The sequence below is a fragment of the Canis lupus genome, chromosome 1 (assembly GCF_048164855.1).
Source record: "Canis lupus baileyi chromosome 1, mCanLup2.hap1, whole genome shotgun sequence".
In the NCBI taxonomy this organism is placed as follows: domain Eukaryota; kingdom Metazoa; phylum Chordata; class Mammalia; order Carnivora; family Canidae; genus Canis; species Canis lupus.
The window spans coordinates 41,453,195-41,478,823 of NC_132838.1; the positions used below are offsets into that span (position 1 = coordinate 41,453,195).

Genomic DNA, 25,629 nt, shown 5'->3' on the forward strand with positions numbered 1-25,629 from the left:
AGTATGTTATTCCAATCTAGCCAGAGAGTGAGTCCAGATACTAGTTAATGACACAACCATTCTTTTTTATCTTCTGTATAAAGTTACATACATAAGACCTATATCCAAGTGGACTTTCAGTAATCAAAAGTGATTCACATAACTTTCTGCCACTTCAAATACATTTTATTATCATCTTGGAGAAAGGCCAAAAATGTACAACTGCCAATTTACGTTTGGAGCCCTGGAAAATTGGCCTGAGTCAATAAACAAGGCAAATGCCAGGCTGGTGCAGTGTTAGCCATTGGCTTGTACCTGCACTGATATCCCTTTCTCCCTCCCAGAAGCAATCTTTTTCCAACTTCTGTAGGGATGGCAGGGTTCTTTCCTCCAAGAATCAGTACTGGACTCAATTCCTGCCAAGATGAGCTCTTGATCCCAGAAGGACAGCCCTCTGGGCTCAACGGTCCTCTACAGAGAGTGAGTGGCTGGAGCTGATGCCATGTTTCCAATGGCCCTGCTGCATGTCTAGCACGCCAAGGTACTCAAAAATGTTTTCTTTTTTAAAAGTTTAATTTTTAGTAATCTTTACTCTTGATGTGGGGCTCAAACCCATGACCCCGAGATCAAGAGTTGCACACTCTTCCAACTGAGCCGGACAGGCACCCCTCAAAAATGTTCTGAGTAACTGTCTGGCTCTCCTTTGTAGCTACAATAAATCAGTGGCCCTGCTGGAATCTGGGCTACATTGGATTCCTGACTGGGACAGCTCTTCTTACTTGCCATCACTGCTTCAGAGAACGGCAATGGGCAGGGGCTGGGTGCCAGCTAGTCCGGTGGGCAGTCACCCTCCTTCCTCACAGTAAAAAGGAACCTTGGCTGGATGGGGAGTCAGCCAGCCAGATTCTGAAGCTGCTTATGTTCTGTATCCCTATGGAAGGCAAATTATCAAAGTTGCCAAGTTCTCAGCATTCTAAAATTTTTCTTCCTTTCCAATATGCATACTGACCTATGCTGGACAGAAGACAAGATCAGGGATATACACTCATTTCCAGTCTTTTTTACCCTTATTTTTCCAAATGTTGCATAATTACCATCTAATTACTGAGTAGTCAGGGATGGCAAAGACATGCTGTGGGTTTACTGGAGCCATGGCTAGCAACTGTGAAGGCTCGCTACATGGGGATGGGGATGGGGCCAGGTCTACGGAGCACACCGCTGTATGCCCAGTGCCTGGCACAGCTCCTGGGCATTCTGTGTTCCTGCAGACACTGAGAGTATCTGCAGACCAATGATAAGACCCTTAGACACACTTACCTCTGCACTTCTCCAGAAGTGAACTGTGGGGGTTTCCCTCTGTAATATCTCTATATCTTTAGTGCTCTTAAGTTGTATCTATCTATCTATCTATCTATCTATCTATCTATCTAATTTCTTAAACTCGATGAGCTAATCTTAGAAATGTAGATGTTTGGGAGATTAAGAAATTTAGATGAGTGAGAAGAGTGAGTTTATATTGTGCAACAGAATGTGAGAACCATCACAAATATATAAAGCTATGTTATTAGGTTATCTGTACAATGTGTCCACGAAAAGTTTTAAATAGCCCTTTTATTTTATTTTTGTTAAAGATTTTACTTATTTATTCATGAGACACACACAGAGAGAGAGGCAGAGACACAGGCAGAGGGAGCCCTGCATGGAGCTCCCTGCGTGGAGCCTGATGTGGGACTCGATCCCGGGACTCCAGGATCATGCCCTGAGCCAAAGAGAGGTGCTCAACTGCTAAACCACCCAGGCATCCCTAAATAGCCCTTTTAAATTGACACACACACAATTTAAAAGGATTATTTAAAATTTAAAATTTAATTTGTTTTAAATATGCTCCTTAGCTGCCTTCTTTGAACATGCAAATCAAATAAACCACCCATCTTTAAACAAGAGCCTCTCCCAGAAAAACTATGATTGTCTTTTATGAAAGCCAGTCAGGAAAGATAAAGAGTCTGTAGGGTCCTATTATCTCATAATCTGTCATCTCATCCCCTGGAGCTCTCCTCCATCCCAATTCAGCAGTGCCACTAAGTCCAAAGTGTAATGGAGCCTATATTTTCATATTTTTAGAAAAGATTCTTATTCAACCATGACCAAAGACAGAAAGGAAGACGGGCGCTTGGGTGGCTCAGTTGTTTAAGTGACCGACTCTTGATCTTAGCTCAGGTCTTGCTCTCGGTGTGAGTTCAAGCCCAGTGTTGAGCTCCATGCTGGGCATGGAGCCTGCTTAAAAACAAAAAGAATGGAAGAGCCCAAGGAGTGCATTCAGAATATTAAATGCCAACCATTCTGTAACTAGTTGGTTTCTGTCAGCCACCATGAATGCAAGGGAAGGACTTTCCTCTCACCTCCCGTGGAGAACGCCATGGGAAGCACCGTCACTGAGACGTTGTCGGAGCTTCTCTGCCCAGCAGTGTCCATTACAGTGAGCTGAAAGGTGTATGTTCCTTCCTGTAAGTGGGACAGCTTCAGGGTTCCTGACTGAGGTACCTGACACCCAAACAGGAAACAGCACATTTAGGTAAGAGATCTGAGGCATGGAGTCCATCATCATCCTGAACTGGAAATCAACATTATCCTTGGAGTAGTCCCATGAGTTGCCTCTCCACTCCTGGTCCAAGGATGTAAAATATTAAATCATACACTATTCTGGCAGGCTGCTCCACTTTGAATTCACAATTCTCAGTTTTATCTGGGCTGGCAATATCCTTAACTGACAAGCCTTCATTTGTCCTTAGCAGCTGCTGTTCTAAACCTGTAACTCCTCCAAGCTCCACACTCAATATTTGATTCCTTCCTTCCCAGCAGGTGATCTCATCTACTCTGAGAAGAAAATGAGGACCATAATTATGGCCATATCTATGGCTTCCACACCCACCTCATGCTGGGAAAGCACCTAGACCCATACCTGTCATCACCTCCTTTCCCCTGGCCATAAGATGTACTCCAGGCCAATCCTCCATCTAGGCCTTGACCCCTTCCCTCTATGACCTTCAGAACACTGGCCTATCAAGTAATTTCTCTTTCAAATGGCTCTGTTATCACTATGCTCAAGTTTCTCTTGACCTAAAAACAAACAAAACCACAGGAAATAAAAAACCCTACACTCCAAGACCATCTCCAGACATACAATCTTGTCTCTTTTCCATTTCAACTTACCTTTTCAAAACTTTGTTCATGCTGCATGTGCTGCTTCCATTTGCTCATTTTCTATTAATTTTTTTATCCCACCCATCTGATTTCTTTCCTTACCATTCCCCTGAAACTGCTGGTAAAACTCACTAACTGATCTAGCAAAGGTCACCAGGTCATCAAGGTCAACAATACTTGTTAGACTCACTGCCTGCCAGCTCCCCCTCCTCTGGCCCTCTTACTGTATTTTATAATGTTGGCCACTCTTGGTTTTGGAACTCCTGACTTCCCTGGTTTCTGTTTCTGTGTTCGAGTTCCCCCAGGTATTCCTTGCTGATCACTCTCATGGACTTCACTTCTGCTCACTTCCTAAACCCAGGGCCCCATCTTGATCCTCTACTCTCTTCATGCCACTTTTCAAGCAGCCTCCTAATCAGAGCAATAGCTTCTGAGGCTGTTTACCTTGTGATCTGGGGAGTCACTTTTGGATGCTCAATCCAACTATTATATTTTTCAGCCTTCCCAGATACTACAATGGTTTAATATCCTATTTTTCCAGGAAATATCCCTTTGTGCTTAAATGAACTGGTCTGGATATGGTCTACAAATGAATTCTGAGCAATACATGGTTTATTACAATGATGCATTCACGGACTTGAAAGTACAGACAGTTGTTGCCCTGTTAGAACTATCAGCTGCTTGTTTGTATTCACATAATCCTAGAATTTAGATTCCTACACATAACCTTGGCTTAGCAGCATTGTCCGGACAACATATACACACAAGTGGAACGTGTTACAATCACTCAGAGGCAATATAAGAAGATACAGTGATTGCCAAATTTAGGCTGCTTTCGGCCATCAATCACCTAGAGCTGCTATTAACTTCAGATTTCCCAGCCCAGCCTGAGTCAGAGGGTGTGAGAGTGGGATCTGGGAATCTGCACACAACAGGCACATACAGGTGATATGCAGTAACACTGGAAGAAACATGAGCAAAGTGGTTAACAGCGGGGTCTTGCATCCAACAGAGCTGGGCTAGAATGCCAGCTCCACCATGTGCCAGCTGTGTGACCTTGAACAATTCACTTAACCCTAGTAAAGCCTGTTTCTTTATCTGTGAAATGGAAGTAATAATGGCACCTACCTTTTAAGGATCAAATGAGATAATGATGTAAAAAGAACTTAATATAGGGCTTATATAGAAATTATAAATATAAAATACAATTTTATTTTAATTTTTAAATATCAAAAGAGCTTGAAACATAGGAAATGCTTAAATATATCCATTATCTTCACTGGTTAGTTCTCACCTCAAGCTGAATCACCCTGTTTTTATAGACAGGGAAATGAAATCTCAATACTGTGACTACCACTCACTGAGATGGTCACAGAATAAAGACCTCCAGGTGATGGATGTCCTATCACTCTCCCTGTAAAAGATGTAAGGTGGACAGGTGGCAAACAAGGCCACCAGTCCTTGGTGGTGTATTTCAAAGAGATGTTGAACAGTTTTCACTGCCACATTGTGACATGAAAAGTCACTTCTGTGAGAATAAAAACATTACCTGAGGGGCAAGCAGAGAGAGAGCTGGAGATGATAAGATCATTGCAAAGTCTGGAATGAGCAAACGATACTCAGAAACAAAAGGGTGCATCAATGTCTGAGAACATTCAGAACATCAGAGTGTCAGATGAGTAAGATTTAAAATGAGACAAGACCTGTGGCTTGGGACAACAGGGTCATATTGAACTCCTGCTGTCTTTCACATTCCATATGCAATCGATGGAGATTCTATTGGCTCTACTTTAAAAACACACACAGGGGTCCTGGGTGGCTCAGTCGGTTGGGCATCTGACTCTTGCTTTTGGCTCAGGTTGTAACCTCAGGGTCATGGGATTGAGCCCCATGAAGGGGTTTGCACCCACTGCAGTCTGCTTAAGGTTCTCTCTCTCCCTCTCCCTCTGCCCCTCTACCCACTTACAAGCTCTCTAAATAAATAAATAAATAAATAAATAAATAAAATCTTTTATTTTTTTTAAGGATTTTATTTATTTATTCATGGAAGACACAGAAAGAAAGAGAGGCAGAGACACAGGCAGAGGAAGAAGCAGGCTCCATACAGGAAGCCTGGTGTGGGATTTGATCCCAGGACCCTGGGACCATGCCCTGAGCCAAAGGCAGACACTCAACTGCTGAGCCACCCAGGTGTTCCAATAAATAAAATATTTTAAAAAGTCCGGAATTTAACTGCTTCTCATCATGTCCACTGTCACCATCACCACCCTGCTCTGATCCCGCCCTGTCTCTAGCCAGAGTCACTGCAGTGGTCAAGAGACCTGCACTCCAGTATGATTTGACCCTTTCTTCTGGAAACTTTCCCTTCCATCTCTGCCTACATTATTGCAAGGTAAGGAGCAGTTATGACTTCTCCCCATGGCTGCAGAGTGTGAAGCTGAGCCAAGAGAAGCAAGTGACTACAAGGGGTGGGAGCTGGTAAGGCTGGTGCAGGTGGTAGACTCTCACTCTCTCTAGCTCTGGCTCAGAATCAGGCAGGCTTTGCTAGATGGCAGCTGTGTAATAGGTAAGACCACTGGCTTCTTGGGACACATGGGTACATGGTGGCAGATAAAGACTACACCAAGCCCTGTGGCCTTGAATAAGGTCCTACAAGGGAAAGCAACTCTGTCCGAGCTGGTCAGCCTCAATGCAGACAAGGCCTAAGACTGCAGAAAGCCAAAGCTGAGGGCTTTGCTGCCCAGGTACATGAGAGGAGAGGATAGACCATAGGATTGAACAGAATGAGATTGGTGAGGTCACGGTGACCCTGAATGGGGCCATAGGAGTGAGGTGGAGGTGAAGTTAATAGACATTTTAAGAGTCCAGGGAAGCCCTGAGGCAAGAGATCTAGATGGGCCATCTATGTGGACAGTATTATCCAGGCCTGTGCCCGAGCTCTCTGGGTGTCAACATTTAACACACTAGTGTCAAACTGAAACTCTGAGGACCTGTGGTTTGTTTGGGGAGCTTCTTTTCAATGCTGGGGCTGGAAGACAGAACATCCCCTGTCTAAGGGGCCAATCACCCACCCAGGCTTTGGATGCCTCTTTCTGCCTTCATAGGCACCTCCTTTCTGATGTAGGAAACACTGATCCAGATCCAGACCATGGTAATAACCTTCAAAGTCTTGGGTGAGCTTCAATTTAGATCTCTTCAGATTAATATTCCTTCCTTTTTATTCGTTTAGCTAACAAGGGGTATCTTTCTTAGAAATCAGATATTTAGAATATTTAGAACAGTAAGATGGATGTTTTTCCTTCAAGTACCCAGGTGATCCTTCCAGACATCTTCTCATGTTTATATGACATTGGAAAGGATTTAAAGTTTTTTTTTTTTTTAAGATTTTATTTATTTATTCATGAGAGATACAGAAAGAGAGAGAGAGAGAGAGAGAGAGAGAGAGGCAGAGACACAGGCAGAGGGAGAAGCAGGTTCCATGCAGGGAGCCCAACGTGGGACTCAATCCCGGGACTCCAGTATCACACCCTGGGCTGAAGGCAGCGCTAAACTGCTGAGCCACCTGGGCTGCCCGGACATTGGGAAGGATTTAAAGTATTTTACAAACATTTCCTAAGTGCCAGGATAAAAAATAGGAAAAGGGAGAAAGAGAATCAGACAAAAGTTCTCATTGTTCCCACAAAGAGCAGGACAACATTCCCTGAGAACGTGAGCCAATTTCTTTGATACCTGGCCATAATGCAGAGTTTCTACAAACAAAAGATTAGTACTGCTTCTGTCTTGTTTCTTCTCCTACTGCCCTTCTCTCCTTCCTAAACAGAGGAAGATCGAAGATCAATATCCATTGGGTTGGCAAGATGTGGGTAAATGGATAAAGTGAACACAAGATCTCTCTGTATTATTTTTATATTCTTTATTTTAGAGAGAGAGAGAGACAGAAAGAACACGAGTGAGAGAGAAGGTACAGAGGAGGAGGGGGAAGTAAAGAGAATCTCTCAAGCCGACTGCACTGAGTGAGGAGCCTGACACAAGGCTTGATCTCATGACCCTGAGATTACAACCTGAGCCAAAACCAAGAGTTAGAGGGCAGCTCCAGTGGCTCAGTGGTTTAGCACCGCCTTCAGCCCAGGGTGTGATCCTAGAGACCTGGAATCGAGTCCCACATCAGGCTCCCTCCAAGGAGCCTGCTTCTCCCTCTGCCTGTGTCTCTGCCTCTCTCTCTCTCTGTGTGTGTGTGTCTCTCATGAATAAATAAACAAAAATCTAAAAAAAAAAAAAAAATAACAAACAAATCCAAGAGTAGAACGCTCAACAAACTGAGCCACCCAGGTGCCCTTCTTTTTTCTTTTCTTAAAGTAATCTCTACATCCAAGTAAGTTCGAACTTAAAACTCCAAGATCAAGAGTTGATGCTTTACCAACTGAACTGGCCAAGCACTCTCTTTTATCTTTTCTTTTCTTTTCTTTTCTTTTCTTTTCTTTTCTTTTCTTTTCTTTTCTTTTCTTTTCTTTTCTTTTCTTTTCCTTCCTTCCTTCCTCCCTCCTTCTTTTTCTTTCTTTCTTTCTTTCTTTCTTTCTTTCTTTCTTTCTTTCTTTCTTTCTTCTTTCTTTCTTTCTTTCTTTCTCTTTCTTTCTTTCTTCTTTCTTCTTTCTTTCAAAAAAAGATTTCATTTATTTATTTGAGAGACAGAAAGAGAGAGAGAGAGAGAGAGCATGCGTGAGCACAGGCAGGGGGAGGGGTAGAGGGAGAAGCAGATCCCCATCCAGCAGGGGGCCTGATATAGGGCTCTATTCTGGGACCCTGGGATCATGACCTGAGCTGAAAGCAGATGCTTCACAGACTGAGCCACTCAGGCGCCCCCCTGTAGTATTTCTTAGGAAAGTAAAAATATGTTACTATACAGACCACCAGGCAAATGTCCAACTGTCCTCTGGGCAAGTCAAACCTGATTCTCATTTTAAATGGATTCTGATTTTATGGCCCTAGGTCACCATACTCAGAGAACACACCTTGAATTTGAATGCTCTCAGACATGTCCAAAATTTTTGCACTATAGAATGTGGATCTTTTCAATGTGAAATGTTCAAGTCAATATAATTTTATAAGTCCTATTTGTCAGAATATTAAGATTACAGAGACATGTACCACAGGGCCACCAACTGGAAGAAGACTTCCCTCAACCAGATTATAGTCTCTCCTTCTCTGAATTCTAGTAGCACTTTATCTACATTCTTTTATAGGCTTACCACTTTCTAGTTGGTATGATTGTTATTTAGGTGCACATCTCATCTCCCTACCAGGTGTCAAGCTACTTGAGGGCAATATATCCTACAAATTTTGCACAGTGCCTTACTTCCTTGCTCCTTGATTTAAGAGGCCCTCATAATTTTTTTTATATATACAAGTGAGTATATCTCTTCTATTTGTAGTTCAGTTAAACTATTGGTCACAAGAGACCAATACTTACATCCTAAGATGTTTAGAACTAACCGTAATAGTTACCTCTCCTGGAGTGCTCATTTCGTGCTCTGTAGTACGCTAAGCGCTCTATTTGTATTTTCCCACTTTGGCCTGTTACTGAAACTCTATTGGGTGATACTATCCTCTTTACAATTGAGGGAAGCTAAGGCTTAAAGAATGAAGTAGGGCAGCCTGGGTGGCTCAGTGGTTTGGCGCCACCTTCGGTCCAGGGCCTGATCCTGGAGACCTGGGATCGAGTCCCACGTCGGGCTCCCTGCATGGAGCCTGCTTCTCCCTCTGCCTGTCTCTCTGCCTGTCCCTCTGTGTGTCTCTCATGAATAAATAAATAAATAAAAATCTAAAACAAATAAAATAAAGGTCAAATATATAAAAAAAAAAAAAGAATGAAGTAATTTCCCCAAGTTTGCCTTGCTAGGGAATTGGCAAAACTAGGTTCAAATCCAGATCTTTTGATTCCAAATTCCACACACACAGCCATTCCAGAATCCTACCTCTCAGTCAGCAGAGTAAAACCTTCCAAGGTTCTTATTCCAAGAACCATTTCTTAGAAAGAACCCAGACACAGTTTACATACAGACTGGCCAGCTGTAATGGTCTACAAAATGTAGATACAGTAAATCAGGTCCAAACTCCATTTGACCGGAAGCACAGATTCGCTGCTGATTTCTGTGATTCTGGAAGCCTGTTGTGCTGTCAATTTATTGTCTGAGAAGTTGTATGTTTGTTTCTGAACAAAGAACTTTTTTTTTTAAGATTTTATTTATTTATTCGTAGAGACACACGCACAGAGAGAGAGAGAGGCAGAGACACAGGCAGAGGGAGAAGCAGGCTCCATGCAGGGAGCCCGACGTGGGACTCGATCCAGGGTCTCCAGGATCACACCTTTGGCTGCAGGCGGCGCTAAACCGCTGCACCACCGGGGCTGCCCTGAAAAAGAACTTTAAAGCTTCTCCCCTTACTGGCATAGATCTTACCTAACTCAATTTACCCAGATTTATTTTTCATGAATATGTACTTTCTTTTCCACTGGGGAGATTATTTTTCAACATTTCCTTAGAATTACTTTTCTTAAAAAAAGATTCAATTAATTAGTAAGTATTATTAGAATCCTAGTAAGTATAAGCACAGTTCTAAGCTTTGGGAGAGAAAGGGAAAAATTATCATGAAAGGAATAGAGGAAGGAGGGTTAGAGGAAGGAGAGATGGGACATAGGGCCCCTGGGGCAGTGAAACCTCTCTTCAGCTCATTCCTTTCCTCACTGAAAATATTTCTACTGAAATCTTTCATTATTGTTACAAATTCTGTTGTGATATTATTGATTTTATGTATTTCTTTGGTCTGTTATCGATGAAGATGTGTAGAAAACAGAAGACGACAGAGAGTTACTGCTTAATTTAAAGACTGTAGTAGATTCTCTGGAATCTTGTGTCTTGGTTAAATAACTGCAGACTTCCTTGAAAATTCTGCTCACTAAATTTTTATCAAGTCTTTCAATGGGTTTTTATTTTTATTTTTATTTTTTTAAATTTTTTTAAAATACCCACCCAGGGCAGCCTGGGTGGCTCAGCGGTTTAGCGCCGCCTTCGGCCCAGGGCCTGATCCTGGAGACCCAGGATCGAGTCCCGCGTTGGGCTCCCTGCATGGAGCCTGCTTCTCTCTCTGCCTGTGTCTCTGCCTCTCTCTCTCTCTGTGCCTCTCATGTATAAATTTTTTTACTTATTTATTTACAGTTTTTTAAATCCTCTCCTTGCCATGTAATGATTCGTTCCTTTTGTGAGCATTTTCAGTATCGACCTAAATTATGTCCCAGGAAATCTGATTGAGGAGGAATAAGTGATAAAATGGCTCCTATTGCAGGAGAGAATGCAATTTGAAATTCAACAGTTATTTTGTGCTCTCTTGCCCTATCAGAAAAAGGTCAATTCTTGTTTCTATTTATGTTCCCTTCCCAGAAACCTCTTCTCTAATGCTGAATTATAAAATACTATTTTTTAAGAAGATTTATTTGTTTGAGAGAGAGAGAAGGAGAGAGCCAGGGGAGGGGCAGAGGGAGAGAGAGAATCTCTGGCAGGCTCCCAGCTGAGTGTGGAGCCTGATATGGGGATCAATCTCACGACCCTGAGATCATGACGGAAGCTGAGATCAAGAGTCAGAGACTTAACTGAGTAAGCTACCCAGGTGCTCCTATAAAATACCATTTTTATTTTTTGGTGAGGTTGTTTAAAAGGAGACTAACAGGGAAACCCCAGAGACCATCCAGTAAAACTTAGGTTTTATCAAGAAGCACCCATGTTCTGGTTTGCTCCATTTTTTCTCAGTGGTCCTGGGGGTAATTTGGAATACCACCCCTTCTCACTTCCAGCAGACCCCAATTTAGATGATAATATATCTATTTTAAAAACTAATTATGTACAGCAGGCAAGCCAGTGTGAAATTGGTTTTAATTTCATAATGAAATTACTGGTGTAAACAATATCTATTCCTTTTTTATTTTTTTAAAAAAGATTTTATTTATTTATTCATGAGAGACACAGCGAGAGAGAGGCAGAGACATAGGCAGAGGAAGAAGCAGGCTCCCTACAGGGAGCCTGATGCGGGACTCCATCCTAGGACTGCAGGATCACGACCTGAGTGGAAGGCAGACATTCAACCACTGAGCCACCCAGGTGCCCCTATTCCTTTTTTAAAAAAGATCTTATTTATATATTTGAGAGAGAAAGAGCATGAGCCAGGGAAAGGGGCAGAGTGAGAGGGAGGCTCCCCACTGAGCAGGGAGCCTGATGCAGGGCTCCATCCCAGAACCCTGAGATAGATCATGACCTGACCCAAAGGCAGACACTTAACTGACTGAACCACCCAAGTGCCCCAACAATATCCATTCTTTAGTAAACTTCCATTACATATGTTATTTTAAAATCATTTAGTTAAAAATATTTTCCACACTGGAGATGCTAGATGGCTCATTTGTTAAGCTTCCAACTCTTGGTTTCAGATCAGGTCACAATCTCAGGTGTGGGATTGAGTCCACTTTAGGCTCCATACTCAGCACTAAGTCTGTTCAAGATTCTCTCTCCCTCTCGCTCTGCCTCTCCCCCTGCTTGTGCTCAGGTGCATGCATGCATGCTCCTCTCTAAAAGAAAGAAAATCTTTAAAAATATTTTTTTCCAGGCAGCCCGGGTGGCTCAGTGGTTTGGCGCCGCCTTCAGGCCAGGGCGTGATCCTGGAGACCCAGGATCCCTGCATGAAGCCTGTTTTTCCCTCTGCCTGTGTCTCTGCTTTTCTCTCTTTCATGAGTAAATAAATAAATCTTAAAAAAAAATTTTTTTTCCACATCTGATGAATATAAGTAAATCTTTGGATTTATGGATTCCAAATCTCTTGGACACCCTTGTACTCTGTATCCTGTTCCTAAATGTCAGATTTTACATTCTGACTTCAGATTTAAATGTATTATGTTGACTAATTGTGGAACTCGATGTCATTTAATAGGCTGCCTGAAAAATGTCTTTTTGAATTTAAGAAAATGTATCTTTTTGCATTTGCATTTTGTATTATAGATTAATATTCAGTTAATGGATGTAGAACATCCTGTTCAAGGACAGAAAATATATAACTTTAAAGTCTAGTGGGTAGACTCTTGGTTCTGACCAATCATTTCTCCTATTTTTTTTTTCATAAAGGAAGAAGACAAGGCAGGAACATGACCTTTCTCATATATTTAGTTAACATGAATGATTAGTATAGTACTGAATACACACTAAGTACTAAATATACCTAGCTATCAGTTTTATCATAATGAAGTCGGTAGAAATAATTTCTCTTAAGAGTGAGGACCTAATTGGTTTTTGTCGTTTTCTGAATACCTGAATGGGTCTTTTGGATGTGAAAAGGTAGTCCTGTCTCGCTTTTAAAGGGTTTGTTTTTTTTTAAAGATTTTATTTATTAATCATGAGAGACACAGAGAGAGAGACAGGCGTACAGGCAGAAGGAAAAGCAGGCTCCATGCAGGGAGCCTGATTCGGGATCATGCCCTGAGCCAAAGGCAGATGCTCAACTGCTGAACTACCCAGGCATTCCTGGTTTTAAAGTATTTCAGGACAAAGGGAGGCCTATTCTTTTATTACAGGCATGAGAAATGGAGGTAGGAGTCTGTGTAGATGGTGGAGAACAGAGGAGATGAGGCAAGGAGAGAGGAGGACTTATAAGGGGGCACTCAGGGGAAAGCCTGACCAGTGAGTGCCCCTGAGGGGTGCAGATGGTCAAGGGACATAAAAATAAATGGATCCCACATTGGGTTTTAACTTAATTGCTCTGCTATGATAGCCTATAACTGCTCTTTACCTATTCCCAACAACCTTCCAAGTAATCCTATTTTGCAGCTTGAGGGAGGACTGTATTAACATTCCAGTCAGCTGGATCCCATTCTCAGAAGGGGAAACAAAACAAAACAAAACAAAACAAAACAAAAAACTCTGACTTGAGAGTCCTAATTTTCCTCTCAGAAATTTGGGGGTGTAGGGATGCCTGGCCGGCTCAGTCAGAAGAACACCAACTCTTCTGGATCTCAGGATGGTGAGTTCGAGCCCCATGTTGAGTGTAGAGATTAATAAATAACATAAATAAACTTAAAAAAAATTTGGGGTGTAAAATCAGGCTGCCCAGGTGAAAGGGATGAGATGACCCCTGAAGGATATTAATTACTATTAAAGGACAATTCTCAAAATGTTAAAACTATGACTGTCACACAAATCTAATATGAACATGCACCAAAGATTTTATTTAACTCATTTTATAGAGAGAAAACCAATAAGGCATCCCATAGATTCAAAGGAGAATCTGAGGAGTACTTTGGGGGCTCAGTTGGTTAAGCATCGGACTCTTGATTTCAGCACATATCATGATCTCAGGGTCCTGGGATGGAGCCCTGCATTGGGCTGTGGACTCAAAGAGGAATCTGCTTGCCCCTCTCCCTTTGTTCCTCCGCCTATGCTCGCTCTCTCATAAATAAAAATAAAATCTTTAAAGAAGAACACCAACAAATGAGAATCTGAAGAACAGACAGTTATAAGTAACTATGAATACATAAATGAAGTTGCTGGAGATGCAAAGCTGAAACAAGTTTGCTGTTAGTACTATTAGGCACCAAATTGAATGTATTCATAGATTAATACTTATGCGCGTTAAAATGTCATGTTTGAAATCCACTTTTCCAAGGGGCAGAAATCAGTTGCATCTCTATATGAAAAAACGTATTTGCATTTCTATGGGCAAGAATCATTTGCATCATTATCTGTTTTCTACAATCTAACCTCTACAATGCTAACCTTGAAGGACCCGCTTCACACCCCAGCATTTCATTGACAGGTACTCAGTAATCTCTTGCCACTTCAAAGTCTTTAATGATTTTTCTTAAAAGATTTTATTTATTCATAGAGACAGACAGAGAGAGAGAGAGAGAGAGAGAGGCAGAGACACAGGCAGAGGGAGAAGCAGACACCATACAGAGAGCCTGACATGGGACTCAATCCAGGGTCTCCAGGATCACGCCCTGGGCTGCAGGCGGCGCTAAACCGCTGTGCCACCAGAGCTGCCCTAATGATTTTTTTTATTACAATTTTAATCCACAAGATAGGGATGTGCCTGCTTGTGAAGTTGTTCTGAAGATTACAGATAGGTCTAAACTGCCTGACACTGAGTGGGTGACTCCATCAATGACAGTTTTATGATGAAGTCATAGTAGGATGACAGTTTACTTTTGGTGGCATTCATGAATGTACATCATTATAAGGCAGTCTACAGGTTGGTAGCAAATGGCTCTCTTATTGCAGACTTTGCTATTTGGATTATGGCTGTATAACTTTAGATCTATTTGCCAGCACATAATACACTTGGCTGGGGAATTGAGCCACATTTCCCTCTTGATGCAGAGCAGTCAGCCCTAAAAGCCCATAAGAAATGCCTAATTTAAAAAAAAAAAAAAAGAAAAAAGAAAGAAATGCCTAATTTTGTTACTCCTTTATAAATATCTTCAATAAATTAAATACTGAATCATCAGCATCATTTTTATTTGGCACTCATATATGTAATTCATTGCTTACAGAATAAAGCTTTTAGTAGCAAATACACAAACCTAGATGATTAATAGAGGCAGATTTATAGCTGCTTGAACAAATATGTCCCAGAAGTGCCAATTACCAGTCAGCATCCATCTCAAGGGAGCTCTCTAGTGGTATGATCAATGGCTTGTCCATATACCTTTCTTGATCAACCTTAGTTCTCAAAGATTCAATAAAGATATATTAATTTTGCAGCTGACACAATGCATCAAAGAATGATAAATATACTAGATGACACTCAAAGTTCAAAATTATTTCTGTTATAGATGAAAACCAAAAGGCTAAGATGTAAAAAGGCTAAACATAAGGTCCTGCATTCAGGTTTAATAAATCAATTACACAAACAGGTGGGGAGGCCATCAGGACAGCAGTCTGTGCAGATAAGCTGGTTTTAGGTAATCCTGCTAATGGAAAACTCAACATGAATCCCTTGTGTGAAGCAGCCACTAAAATAGTTTATGTAAATTAAGCTTCATTAATAGAAGTAAAGATAATGTCTGGATCACAGGAGGTGATAGTCTGTATCAGGAAGAACCACAGTTTACATATAGGGTTCATAAGGGTGTCAGATTTTAAGAAGGGCCTACAAGAATCTGAAAAAATCCAGAAGAGGCTAGATGGTAGATGGGACTCTCTGAAAATCAATTTACAAGGAATATCTGAAAGACTGGGAGTGCTACGTTCTGAGAAGAGTATTCCAAGTGGTTGATATTCTTTTTTCCCCCAAAAAAACTTAAGTGGCTGATACACCGAATAAAAAGGTGTTCAGTGCTTTTCCAAAGAGAAGATCTAGTAGCATCAGTGCACAGAAGTAATAGGAGGCACATCCTGTTGGCCTAATAATTAAAGCTGCTATCACAGGACATAATGTGAAGAAGTAAGCTTTCATCCCTGGAAATACCAGGCAGAGAGTGGATGACCACTGGAAGGAATGGGCTGAAAGGGGCTCCTAGATGGATGTGGGCTGGGTAAGATGCTGATCAAGGGTCCAAACAATTCTAAGACTATATAATCTTTCAGTTAATAATGGACTTAAGTCAGTCTTGAATGACTAGTTGATTATTGTTTTTGTTCCAAAAGAATGTCAGTCGGTGCTTTCCCACAGAGAAGACTGTGTGAAGACACAGGAAGTAGTTGACAGTCAACTTTGAGGACTTAGAAGAAACCAGCCCTGCTGACACTTTTATCTTGGACTTCAGCCTCCAGAACAGTGAGAACTTTCTGTTGGTTAAGCCATCCAGTCTGTGGTATTTTGTTATGGCAGCCCCAGCAGACCAATACACTTTTTCCACTTTCTCTAACTAAAGTAGTTTGGATGGCTTATCTGGGTAAGCCAGGAAATACTCCTGGCTAGGAAGGATCCTGACAGAGTTAATTAAAAAGTCACTTGCCTCACAACTCAAGATATCCTGAGTCGATCCCTCGGTTCCATTTCTCAATATTTATTTAAAGAAAACAAAACACTAAATTGAAAAGATATATGCACTCCCCATGTTCATTGCAGTGTTACTTACAATAGCCAAGATAAAGAAACAAACTAAATGTCCACTGATGGATGAATGGATAAAGAAAAATGGGGTATATATATATATATATATATATATATATATATATATATATATATTCAGCCATAAAAAGGAATTTTGCCATATGTGACAACATGGATGGACCTTGAGGGTATTATGCTAAGTGAAATAATTCAGAGAAAGACAAATGCCATATGATCTCACTTATATGTGGAATCTAAACAAAAAGCTTGAGTTCGTATATACAGAAAATAGATGCGTAGTTGCAAGAGGCAGGGTGTGAAGGGTGGATAGAATGGGTAAAGTGAGGTCAAAGGTACAAACTTCCAGTTATAAAATAAATGTCAAGGGATGTAATATAAAGCATGGTAGCTATAGTTAATAATACTGTATATTTGAAAGTCGCTGAAAGTCAATCTTTAAAAAAAGTTTTCAAAGGCTTCCTCAAAAAAAAAAAGTTCTCATTACAGAAAATGTATTACTGTGTTATGTAACAGATGTTAACTAGACTTATTGTGGTGATCATTTCACAATATACATAAATGTCGAGTCATTATGTTCTTCTGAAATTAATATCGTGCTCTTTAATAGCTCAATTAAAGACTCCCTGGGTGTAGGAAGCCACTGGGAGAGTGATTCATTCCCTCATCTGTAGCAGTTCCAGCCCCAACAAGCTTGATGAAAATCAGTACGGAGCACCTAAATAGAACACTTCCCCTCCCTTACTAACTCATTTACCTCAAGCAGGCCTCACTGCTAGCTGAGGTGGTTGCTTTCTGGCTCGGGAAGAATTTGTTTACTCTATTGTTATTTTCCTCTTTATATTCCTTCATATTTTTCAAGTTTTCTACCTGGACCTTGAACTAAGAAGAAATGAAAAATTTAGAAATAATCTGAGTCATGAAAACAAAGCCTGAAGCTTTTCCCTTGAAGTGTTTTGCCAAAAAAAGTAGCAAGAACAAGAGTAAGCTCAAAACAAATGACCAGAATCACTGTTTACTCAGTAGAAAAGTAAATTCATATAATAAACCACTTTTTCAACAATCAGTTTTATGCTCTCTCCATGTCATACCTTTTCTGCTAGCTGACTGATATTTTGGGAACAGGAGTAGAAAAACATTATGAGAGATCACCTCATGGAAATACTTGCAGTCATCACAATGATGTCATGAATTACCTTCATGTCCACTGATGGGTCACCCTGCAGCAGTGTCCACTCATACTGGACAATGGCGTGGTCATCTGTACTCTCACGGCCATCTAAAACCACTCCGTCTGTAGGTAGATGCAAGACCACATCCTGCCCAGCCTTGCTAAGCGGGGGCTCATCCTTTTCTGTGAAAGAAAATCAATAATTCACAAGAGAGATAACTATTTTTTTAATGATATGTTTAAAGAAGAATCTTGTTTGCTAGAAAGGATGGAGTCCAACAAACAACTACTAAGAGAATGTATAGCAACTAAAAGTTATTTTCTTATTGATTTTCATCGTATTCTCTTTACACAAAACAGCAACATTTAGGAATATGGAATTTATAATACATGCAGAAGAGGAGGTGTGGCGTATCAGCTAGTACTAATAGTTAGGATAAGGTTGTGAGTACAAGACAGAGTACTAGGCCAGCTAATCTGGAGTAGTAGCTTTATTCTCTAGAGTCAAAATTTTATTTAATTCATAAATAACTTATGTTCAAAATTCGATTAAATGAATTTATCAAAAAAGGACTTCTGAAACACATCTAAAAAAATCCACCTGATATAGATTTTTTTTCTTATCCTCAAGTTTTTAAAATAGAAGTGATATAAAGTGTTCAATGCATAGGAAATAAATTAAATTTGGAAAGTTAAAGCAAGTTCTTGGACTCACACAAAATAAAGCTCACTTAGAAATTCTCTGGAATACAATGTTTCATCTAGAAAAATAGAAGACATTCAGTTTCTAACAACGACTTTTAAAAAAACATTTATTTATTTATTTATTCATGAGAGATGCAGGAAAAGAGGCAGAGACATAGGCAGAGGGAGAAGCAGCTCCCCACAGGGAGCCTGAGAGGGGGACTCGATCCCAGGACCCCAGGATCACACCTGGGCCCAAGGCAGACGCTCAACCACTGAGCCACCCAAGGGTCCCTCTAACAACTACTTTTTACAACAGAGCCTGGCACACTGAGTTTCTGACAATAGCAAAACAAGTATATATTTACCTTTGATCTGGAATGGTACTAAATAATTCAAGGCTAACTATGTTCACTAACTACTAATCCTCATCTGGTAGCTGCTTCAGTGCTGATTGATAGGAAAAGCAGTATACAGAAAACATTTCTAAGAAAAGAGATGTGAATATTTTATTGATTTAAGCTTATTAGTAAACTTACCCAAATGCACATATATCTTAAAGAAACTTAGTAATATTAACCAAGGAAAAAAAAATCTATAAGTTCTTGTAATATATGCTTTTTGGCATCCACTATTTCCTCCCTCTCCAGTGCCAAAGCTGTCCAAATTCTGGCCTGGACTTGTTCTTCCTTAACTTTCTCTGAATGATGCTGCTGGGGCACTCACTAAACTCTTCCTCCAGAGCCCCAGTTGCCCTAAGCAAACTTCTAAGGGCCAACCCAAATATCCCAGGGCCTGAGATTTGGGGCTAGCAGCAATCTTATTCATTTCTCCCCAGGCAACAAAGAATAGTCACTCTTGATACATTAGCTAAAATTACTTTTCTGAAATTCTAATCTGATTGGGTCATTTCCCTGCTTAAGAAAAACCCTTCAAAAAAAGAAAAAAAAAAACCTTTTGACAAGTTACCATGATATTTTAGATGTTCGGAGACCTGCTCATCCAGCCCTGTCTTCTCATCTACTGATCCTCCCAATACCCAGAAACAGAGAATTTCTGTATGGGGCTGGCAGCTCTTAGAGCTGTGGCTTTTCTGAATGAGAATGCTGTTGGTTGGGGCAGCCCAGGTGGCTCAGCGGTTTAGCACTGCCTTCAGCCCAGGGCCTGATCCTGGAGACCCAGGATCGAGTCCTATGTCAGGCTCTCTGCATGGAGCCTGCTTCTCCCTCTGCCTGTGTCTCTGCCTCTCTCTCTCTCTCTCTGTGTATCTCATGAATAAATAAAATATTTAAAAAAAAAAGAGAATGCTGTTGGTAGCCTCAAAAAGAGAGGACTTTCTAATGAGCCTGTTTACAGGGAATAAACACACTTGCTATTGCCAATGGTTACATTTGCCTATTGAGAAGATGAGTCCCACTTTTTTTTGTTGTTGTTGTTTTGTTAAAGACTATTTGAGAGAGAGAAAGAGAGAGAGTGGGGGGAGGCTCAAAGGGAGAGGGAAAGAGAGCCTCTACCCAGACTCCGTGCTAAGGGCAGAACTGGATGAGGGGCTTGATCCCATGACCCAGAGATCCTGAGCCAAAATCAGGAGTTGCATGCCTAACCGATTGCACCACACAGGCACTTCAAGGCGAGTCCCATTTTTATAGTCATTTAAACAATGAAGACTAATAACAGATTTAAATAAGCCATAAAAGCAACTTGGCCTAAGAAGAAATTTGTTCTGCCTTTTCCATCTCTGAGCAAAGCCCTAGTGTCAGGTCTTTATTCTGCTTCTTTCAGGTAAGGAGAGAGGTGACAATTTCATTACTAATAAGCCATTTTACAGAGTGTTACAGAGAACTTTCTTTTTGTTCTGGAAGTTTCATTGCTTTCCACACAATGGTTTGCCACTTTATAATTCTGGAAAGCAACTTATAACTCATGGTAATACATTATAGTTAGCAACTATTTGGATGAAAATTTATTTTAAAATACTTTTTATAAGTAAACAAAATATACCTATATGATATAAACAAAAATGAATGCTATAATATATGTTTAAGCCCTTAAAGTTGTAATCTCAAAGACTTAAGATGGAAAAAAATCAGGCAAATTCTGAAATATCCCACATATTACAAAACTAATCCTGCCACTCAGGGAAGAGGATAACAATCATTATTTTAATCATTTATTTTTCTTTAGGTACGCTTTAAGATATGATTTATGAACACAGTGAAATCCTCATATCCTCTACATTAATCATTGTTGTAATTGAAACAAGAGATATATTTTCTCCTTTTGTTCCAATCTGGGCAAATTATGCTGCATAATGTATTTTGAAATAAGTTAGAGCTTATCTACTAAGAAACACTCCTTAAAGACAGACAAGTGACAACAACAAGAGGAAAGGAGTGTGCTATCATTTAAAAATAGTTCACTTGCTGGGGCCCTTGGCTGGCTCAGTTGGTACAACATGGGACTCTTGATCAAGAGTTGTCCATTGTGAGTTCAAGCCTCATGTTGGATGTGCGGATTACCTAAAAATAAAATCTTTAAGGGGTGCCTGGGTGGCTCAGCTGGTTGCACATCTGACTCTTGATTTTGGCTCCGGTCATGATCTCAGGGTTGTGAGACTGAGGCCAGCATGGTGCTCTACACAGAGCACGGAGGCTGCTTGAGATTCACTCTCTCCCTCTGTCCCCTTCCCCCCCAATCTCTCGCTCGCTCTCAAAAAAAAAATCTTTTGGGATCCCTGGGTGGCGCAGTGGTTTAGCGCCTACCTTTGGCCCAGGGCGCGATCCTGGAGACCCGGGATCGAATCCCACATCGGGCTCCCGGTGCATGGAGCCTGCTTCTCCCTCTGCCTGTGTCTCTGCCTCTCTCTCTCTCTCTGTGTGACTATCATAAATAAATAAAAATTAAAAAAAAAATCTTTTAAAAAACTTGACTTGCTAATAAAGAACAAGATAAAGGTAAATTTAAATTTTCATCATAAAAATGTAATACATCAGTGTTAAATACTATGGAAACATTGATTTCTTTTGAAAACTAAACACACTTGGTCAGATCTACTGAGGGAAAATAAGACTCATACCAATTCTGATGAAGCATAACAAGTTGACATTTTATACAGATAAGAATAATATTGTTAACTAATCTGATTTATAACACACTGCTGTGAACAGAGCCTGAATGACAAGGAGGAGGTTCTGGAATCTGGATCTGTACTGTGTGGGCACAAATGATAGAGTGGTGGTTTAGAAATTAGCAGGGAGTCCTGAAGTCAGGACACAGAAGTGGGGCCAGACTAAGGAATAGGCTTAGTTACCATTTGTCAAAATTCATGCGGTTGGTTGTTTTTGTGGTTTTCTTTTTTCATTGGGTGTTCTTAATTGTAACATTTCAGTAAAGGATTATTCACAACCTCAGTCTGGTTATCATTTTTGGTGAGCTGATGATAATATGAGGTGCCATTTATTAAGTGATTTCTTTGTACTAGACACCAGGCTAAGTACTCATGAGCCATAATGTCACTTAACTTTCACAAGTCTCTGAGGTAGGTATTCCCATCTGCATCAGACTCATGAGGAAAGGAGAGTCAGAGGTTTACTTGCCTAAGACGATAAAAATGATACATCTGTCAGTTCTGATGTCAGCCCGGATATTTCTAATTATACGTGGGGGTACCCAAAGTATATTCCAGTTACAGGAAATATAAATTTACAACCTGAGTTAACCTAACTTATTGATTTATTCTATTTATTGATATTTATTCATATACTCTAGTTTCGCCCATGTTACTACATAAACTTCACAGCTGCCATTTTAATTTTTAACCTCTATTGGACACTTACTTTACCATTTTTTTCACCATTATAAATACTGTCACAGTAAATTTTCTTGCTTCTACTTTTTCTTTAGCATGGATCACTTTCCTACAAAAATATGCCAGAAGAATGAATGACCAATTTAATGGTCTGTGCTTCTTATTTCCTGTGAGACACTTGTGAGACACAGCTCTATAACTCATGTGTGGCAAGACTTTGGGCAGGTGACTTTCTCTCACAGAACCTTCCAGTACATTGGGGATTATAACAGAACCTAGATCTTTGGTTGTTGTGAGAAGAGTGAGTTCATGAGCTTAAGGACCTCGTAATAATGCCTAGCACCAAACTCAGTGTCCGCAACAAACATGGCTGATGGGTTCTGGTATAAATTTGTGCCATTCCATTCCACCTGCCCCTTCACCATTTCTGCATCATATTTTTATTCACATCAGGTGGCCCTGATAAATTCTCTGCAAAAGCTTTTCTAAACCATATTCACACTCCTTTAGCCTCCAACTCTGTATGGTCACAAGAGTTGGAAAATAAGAGGTAATTAGAGAAGGAAAAACAAGGAAGTTTCAGAGGCATAAAGAGCTTCGGATGTTATGCATTTGGGCAAGGGCAAACACAGGTCATTTGGGTAGGTAGCTTTGTCCTAGCTGCAAATGAGGGCACCTTAGGGTCTGAGCTACATCCTTTTAGTTTCTGTGTTGCTGGGGATCTGAAGTGTGTGACGGTGTTTTCCAGAATGAGAACCAAGCCCTATAGACACCCATTTTCATCCCTAACATCTACATAATTGAATTGCCTAGGGAAGGGAAGAGCAAAGAAGGGAGTGGAAGAAAAGTGACTCGGGGGCACCTGAGTGGCTCAGTGGTTGAATGTCTGCCTTTGGCTCAGGTCATGATCCCAGGGTCCTGGGACAGGGTCTCACATCAGGCTCCTGGTAGGGAGCCAGCTTCTCCCTCTGCCTATATCTCTGCCTCTCTGTGTATGTCATGAATAAATAAAATCTTTAAAAAGAAAAAAATTAAAGAGACTCAGAAACTCCTACTAGTAAACCTAACTTTTCTTTTTAAATTTCCTTGAGAATATTCTTTTCTTGTTTATTTTCCTTTGATTTCCCCTAGCTTATAAGAAAACTTCCTTTGGCAATGTTGGTTTCTTCCAGATGCGCTGGAAGAACAAGGGAAAAGGGTTTTGGTTCTTTGCTGCTGGGATTTTTTTGGTCCACATTTGAGCAAACAGGAAGGATATGTGTGTAATAGTCATGGGGCAGGCTCAGGGATGCTGGTGGAGGTCCAAGTGAAAGTATCTCTTGCCTTCCCTTTAGGGAGAAAACTTTGGGGTTCTTCCTAGTATCTGCCTTGGGGCTGAGCAGTCACAGGGTGACCTTTGATGTCTGCTGCCCTGACAAGGGTCCTGAGCTTTATCTCAGGTGGAAATGAGTAGGAAGATGGGCCCTTGTGGATGTGGTTTCCCAGACCCTTCTCTCTGGACCTTTGGGTCTTGGAGGTTCCAGGTTTCCAAAGTGGCTGAGGTTGCCCTCGACCCCCAATCTTACTATAACATTCTTCTTATTATAAATCAAAGAGCAACAGAATGCAATCAAACACATTCTGCCAAACACACATGGTCCCAATCAAGGTTTTATTCCCTCATGGCTTTAATCTCCAACTGCCACAATTTTCTTTTTGTGCCTCGACTGTCATTCAGAGCATCTGCAGGAAGGAAAACCATAGAATGAAAATTTTCATTATTAACTCTTTTAAAAAAGAGACATGCTGGGGTGCCTGGGTGGCTCAGTCTGTTGAGCGTCTGCCTTCGGCTCTGGTCATGATTCCAGGCTCAGGTCATGATCCCAGGGTCCAGGGATGGAGCCCCACCTCAGGCTCCCTGCTCAGTGGGGAGCCTGCTTCTCCTCCCTCTGGCTGCAGCTCCCCCTGCTTGTGTGCCCTCTCTCTCTCTCTCTCTCTCTGTCAAATAAACAAATAAAATCTTAAAAAAAGAAGACTTGCCTTAAACTTTCTTATTTTCAACTAAAATGAAAACCCCCTCCTTTCCGTCTTTACAAAAGGGACCATAGTTCGTGGGAAATCAGTTGGACTCACTTCAAAATAACCGACATCAAGTTTCCCTTGGCCATTTTTGTGTGACGAAAGCCACTGCACACGCAATCAGGAGTCGTGAGAGCCAAGCTAAGCAATGAGTGTGTTGTGAGCAATCTGGCATCTAATTAGATTTTGCTCCTGCAGTTACTTGACACAAACCATGACTTAATAAAAAATCTGAGCCTAAAATAAATTTTTTTTTTTTTTTTGCTTCGAGCTTTTCCCCTCCTTTAAATCGAATTTCTGTAAATCCTCTGAGATCAGCCTCCCTCCCCCCAAGGCCAGAAAAATTCCAGGAGCAGGCCATGGTGCCCTCTTCTGCTCCGTCTTCTAGGGTTTCTCAGAAACCATCTACAACAGAAACCAGAGGCAGCCTTCCGGATGCCGCGGCCTGAAATAACCTGGAAGGCGGTTATTTCCGTTCATTTCCCACCGCGCTGCCCTGCCGGAGCAGTCCCCCGGGTGCAGCCGCCGACAGGCGCCGGGGTCGGCCGCGGTCTGCCCCGGCCTCCTCCCGCGCGGTGCTCACTCACCCTCTGGAGGCGAGGCTCCCAGGTCTCGCGGCCCGCCCGCCGGGGCGCGGCTGAGGCTGTAGCTGCTGTAGCCGCGGTGCAGAGCGAACTTGCAGACGCTGCGGCCGCGGGCGGTGCAGTTGAAGAGGTAGCAGCCGAGCGCGGCGGCGGGGGGCGCGGGCCGCCGGGGCAGCTCCACCACCGCCACGGAGCAGCGCGGCTCGGAGCAGCAGGCCGCCAGGCACTGCCGCCAGTCCCGCACGGCCGCCGGCGCCGTCAGGAAGCTGGCGCCCGCCGCGAGCGAGTCCTTGGTGCGGATGATGGCGTCCGGCATGGCGCTGTAGCCGCCGCCGCCGCCGCCGCCGCCGCCGCCGCCGCCCGGGCCCGGGCAGCCCTCCCGGGGGCCGCCGCCCGCGCGCAGCTCCAGCTCCAGCTCCTCCTGCGGCCGCTCCTGCTGCAGCTGCCGGCGGAACTCCTCCAGCAGCTGCTCCACCCCCGAGAGCTGCGCGTGCAGCTCGGACAGCGGCGCGGAGGGCGGTGCGGCCGCGCGGCCGCTCGGCAGCCACAGGCAGAGCAGCAGCAGCCCGCGCAGCGCCCGGTGCCGCGCCGAGCCCGCGCCCTCCCGGGTGGCGAAGACCATGGCGGCCGGCGGCTGAGGCGGCGAGCCTAGGCGGGGCCGCAGAGCGCGAGGGGGGCGGGCGGGCGGGCGGGCGCCGGCCCCGGGCCCCTCCGGCGCGGCCGCGGCGGCCACTAGGCCCTGGCGCCTCACAGCGCGGCCTCCGCGGGGCCCGGCTGCACCCCCGAGGCCGCGGGCGCGCGGTCGCCGGCGGGAACCGCGGCCACGGGAGGCATAGCCGGCCCGGCCTGGCCCCGCCGCTCGCGCTTTCCGGCGGCTTCCCCGAGCGCCGGCGCCTCCCTGCGGGGATCCGGGGGCGCCCTCCGCGGCGGCGAGACGGCCTCGGCGCGGATCAGCACCCGGCGTGTGAACAGTGACCGCGGAGGGGGCGGGGGCGGGGCCGCGCGGAGCCCCGCCCCGTTCCGGCCCCGCCCCCCGCCGG

At 42.7% G+C, this 25,629-nt stretch overlaps 1 protein-coding gene across 3 annotated transcripts in view; it reads right to left on the reverse strand.

Annotated features, from left to right (window-relative positions):
• The window catches only part of LRP11 (LDL receptor related protein 11), a 47,047-nt gene extending 21,825 nt beyond the window's left edge, over nt 1–25,222 (reverse strand). For all 3 annotated transcript variants that reach the window (XM_072827502.1, XM_072827492.1, XM_072827509.1), the window contains exons 1-3: nt 24,593–25,222; nt 17,481–17,638; nt 2,379–2,520 (exon numbers count right to left, since the gene is read on the reverse strand). In XM_072827502.1, the coding sequence (XP_072683603.1) occupies nt 2,379–2,520; nt 17,481–17,638; nt 24,593–25,211 (919 nt within the window). In that variant the 5' untranslated portion in view covers nt 25,212–25,222. The remainder of the gene's footprint in view (nt 1–2,378; nt 2,521–17,480; nt 17,639–24,592) is intronic.
• Nucleotides 25,223–25,629: the final 407 nt, after the last annotated feature.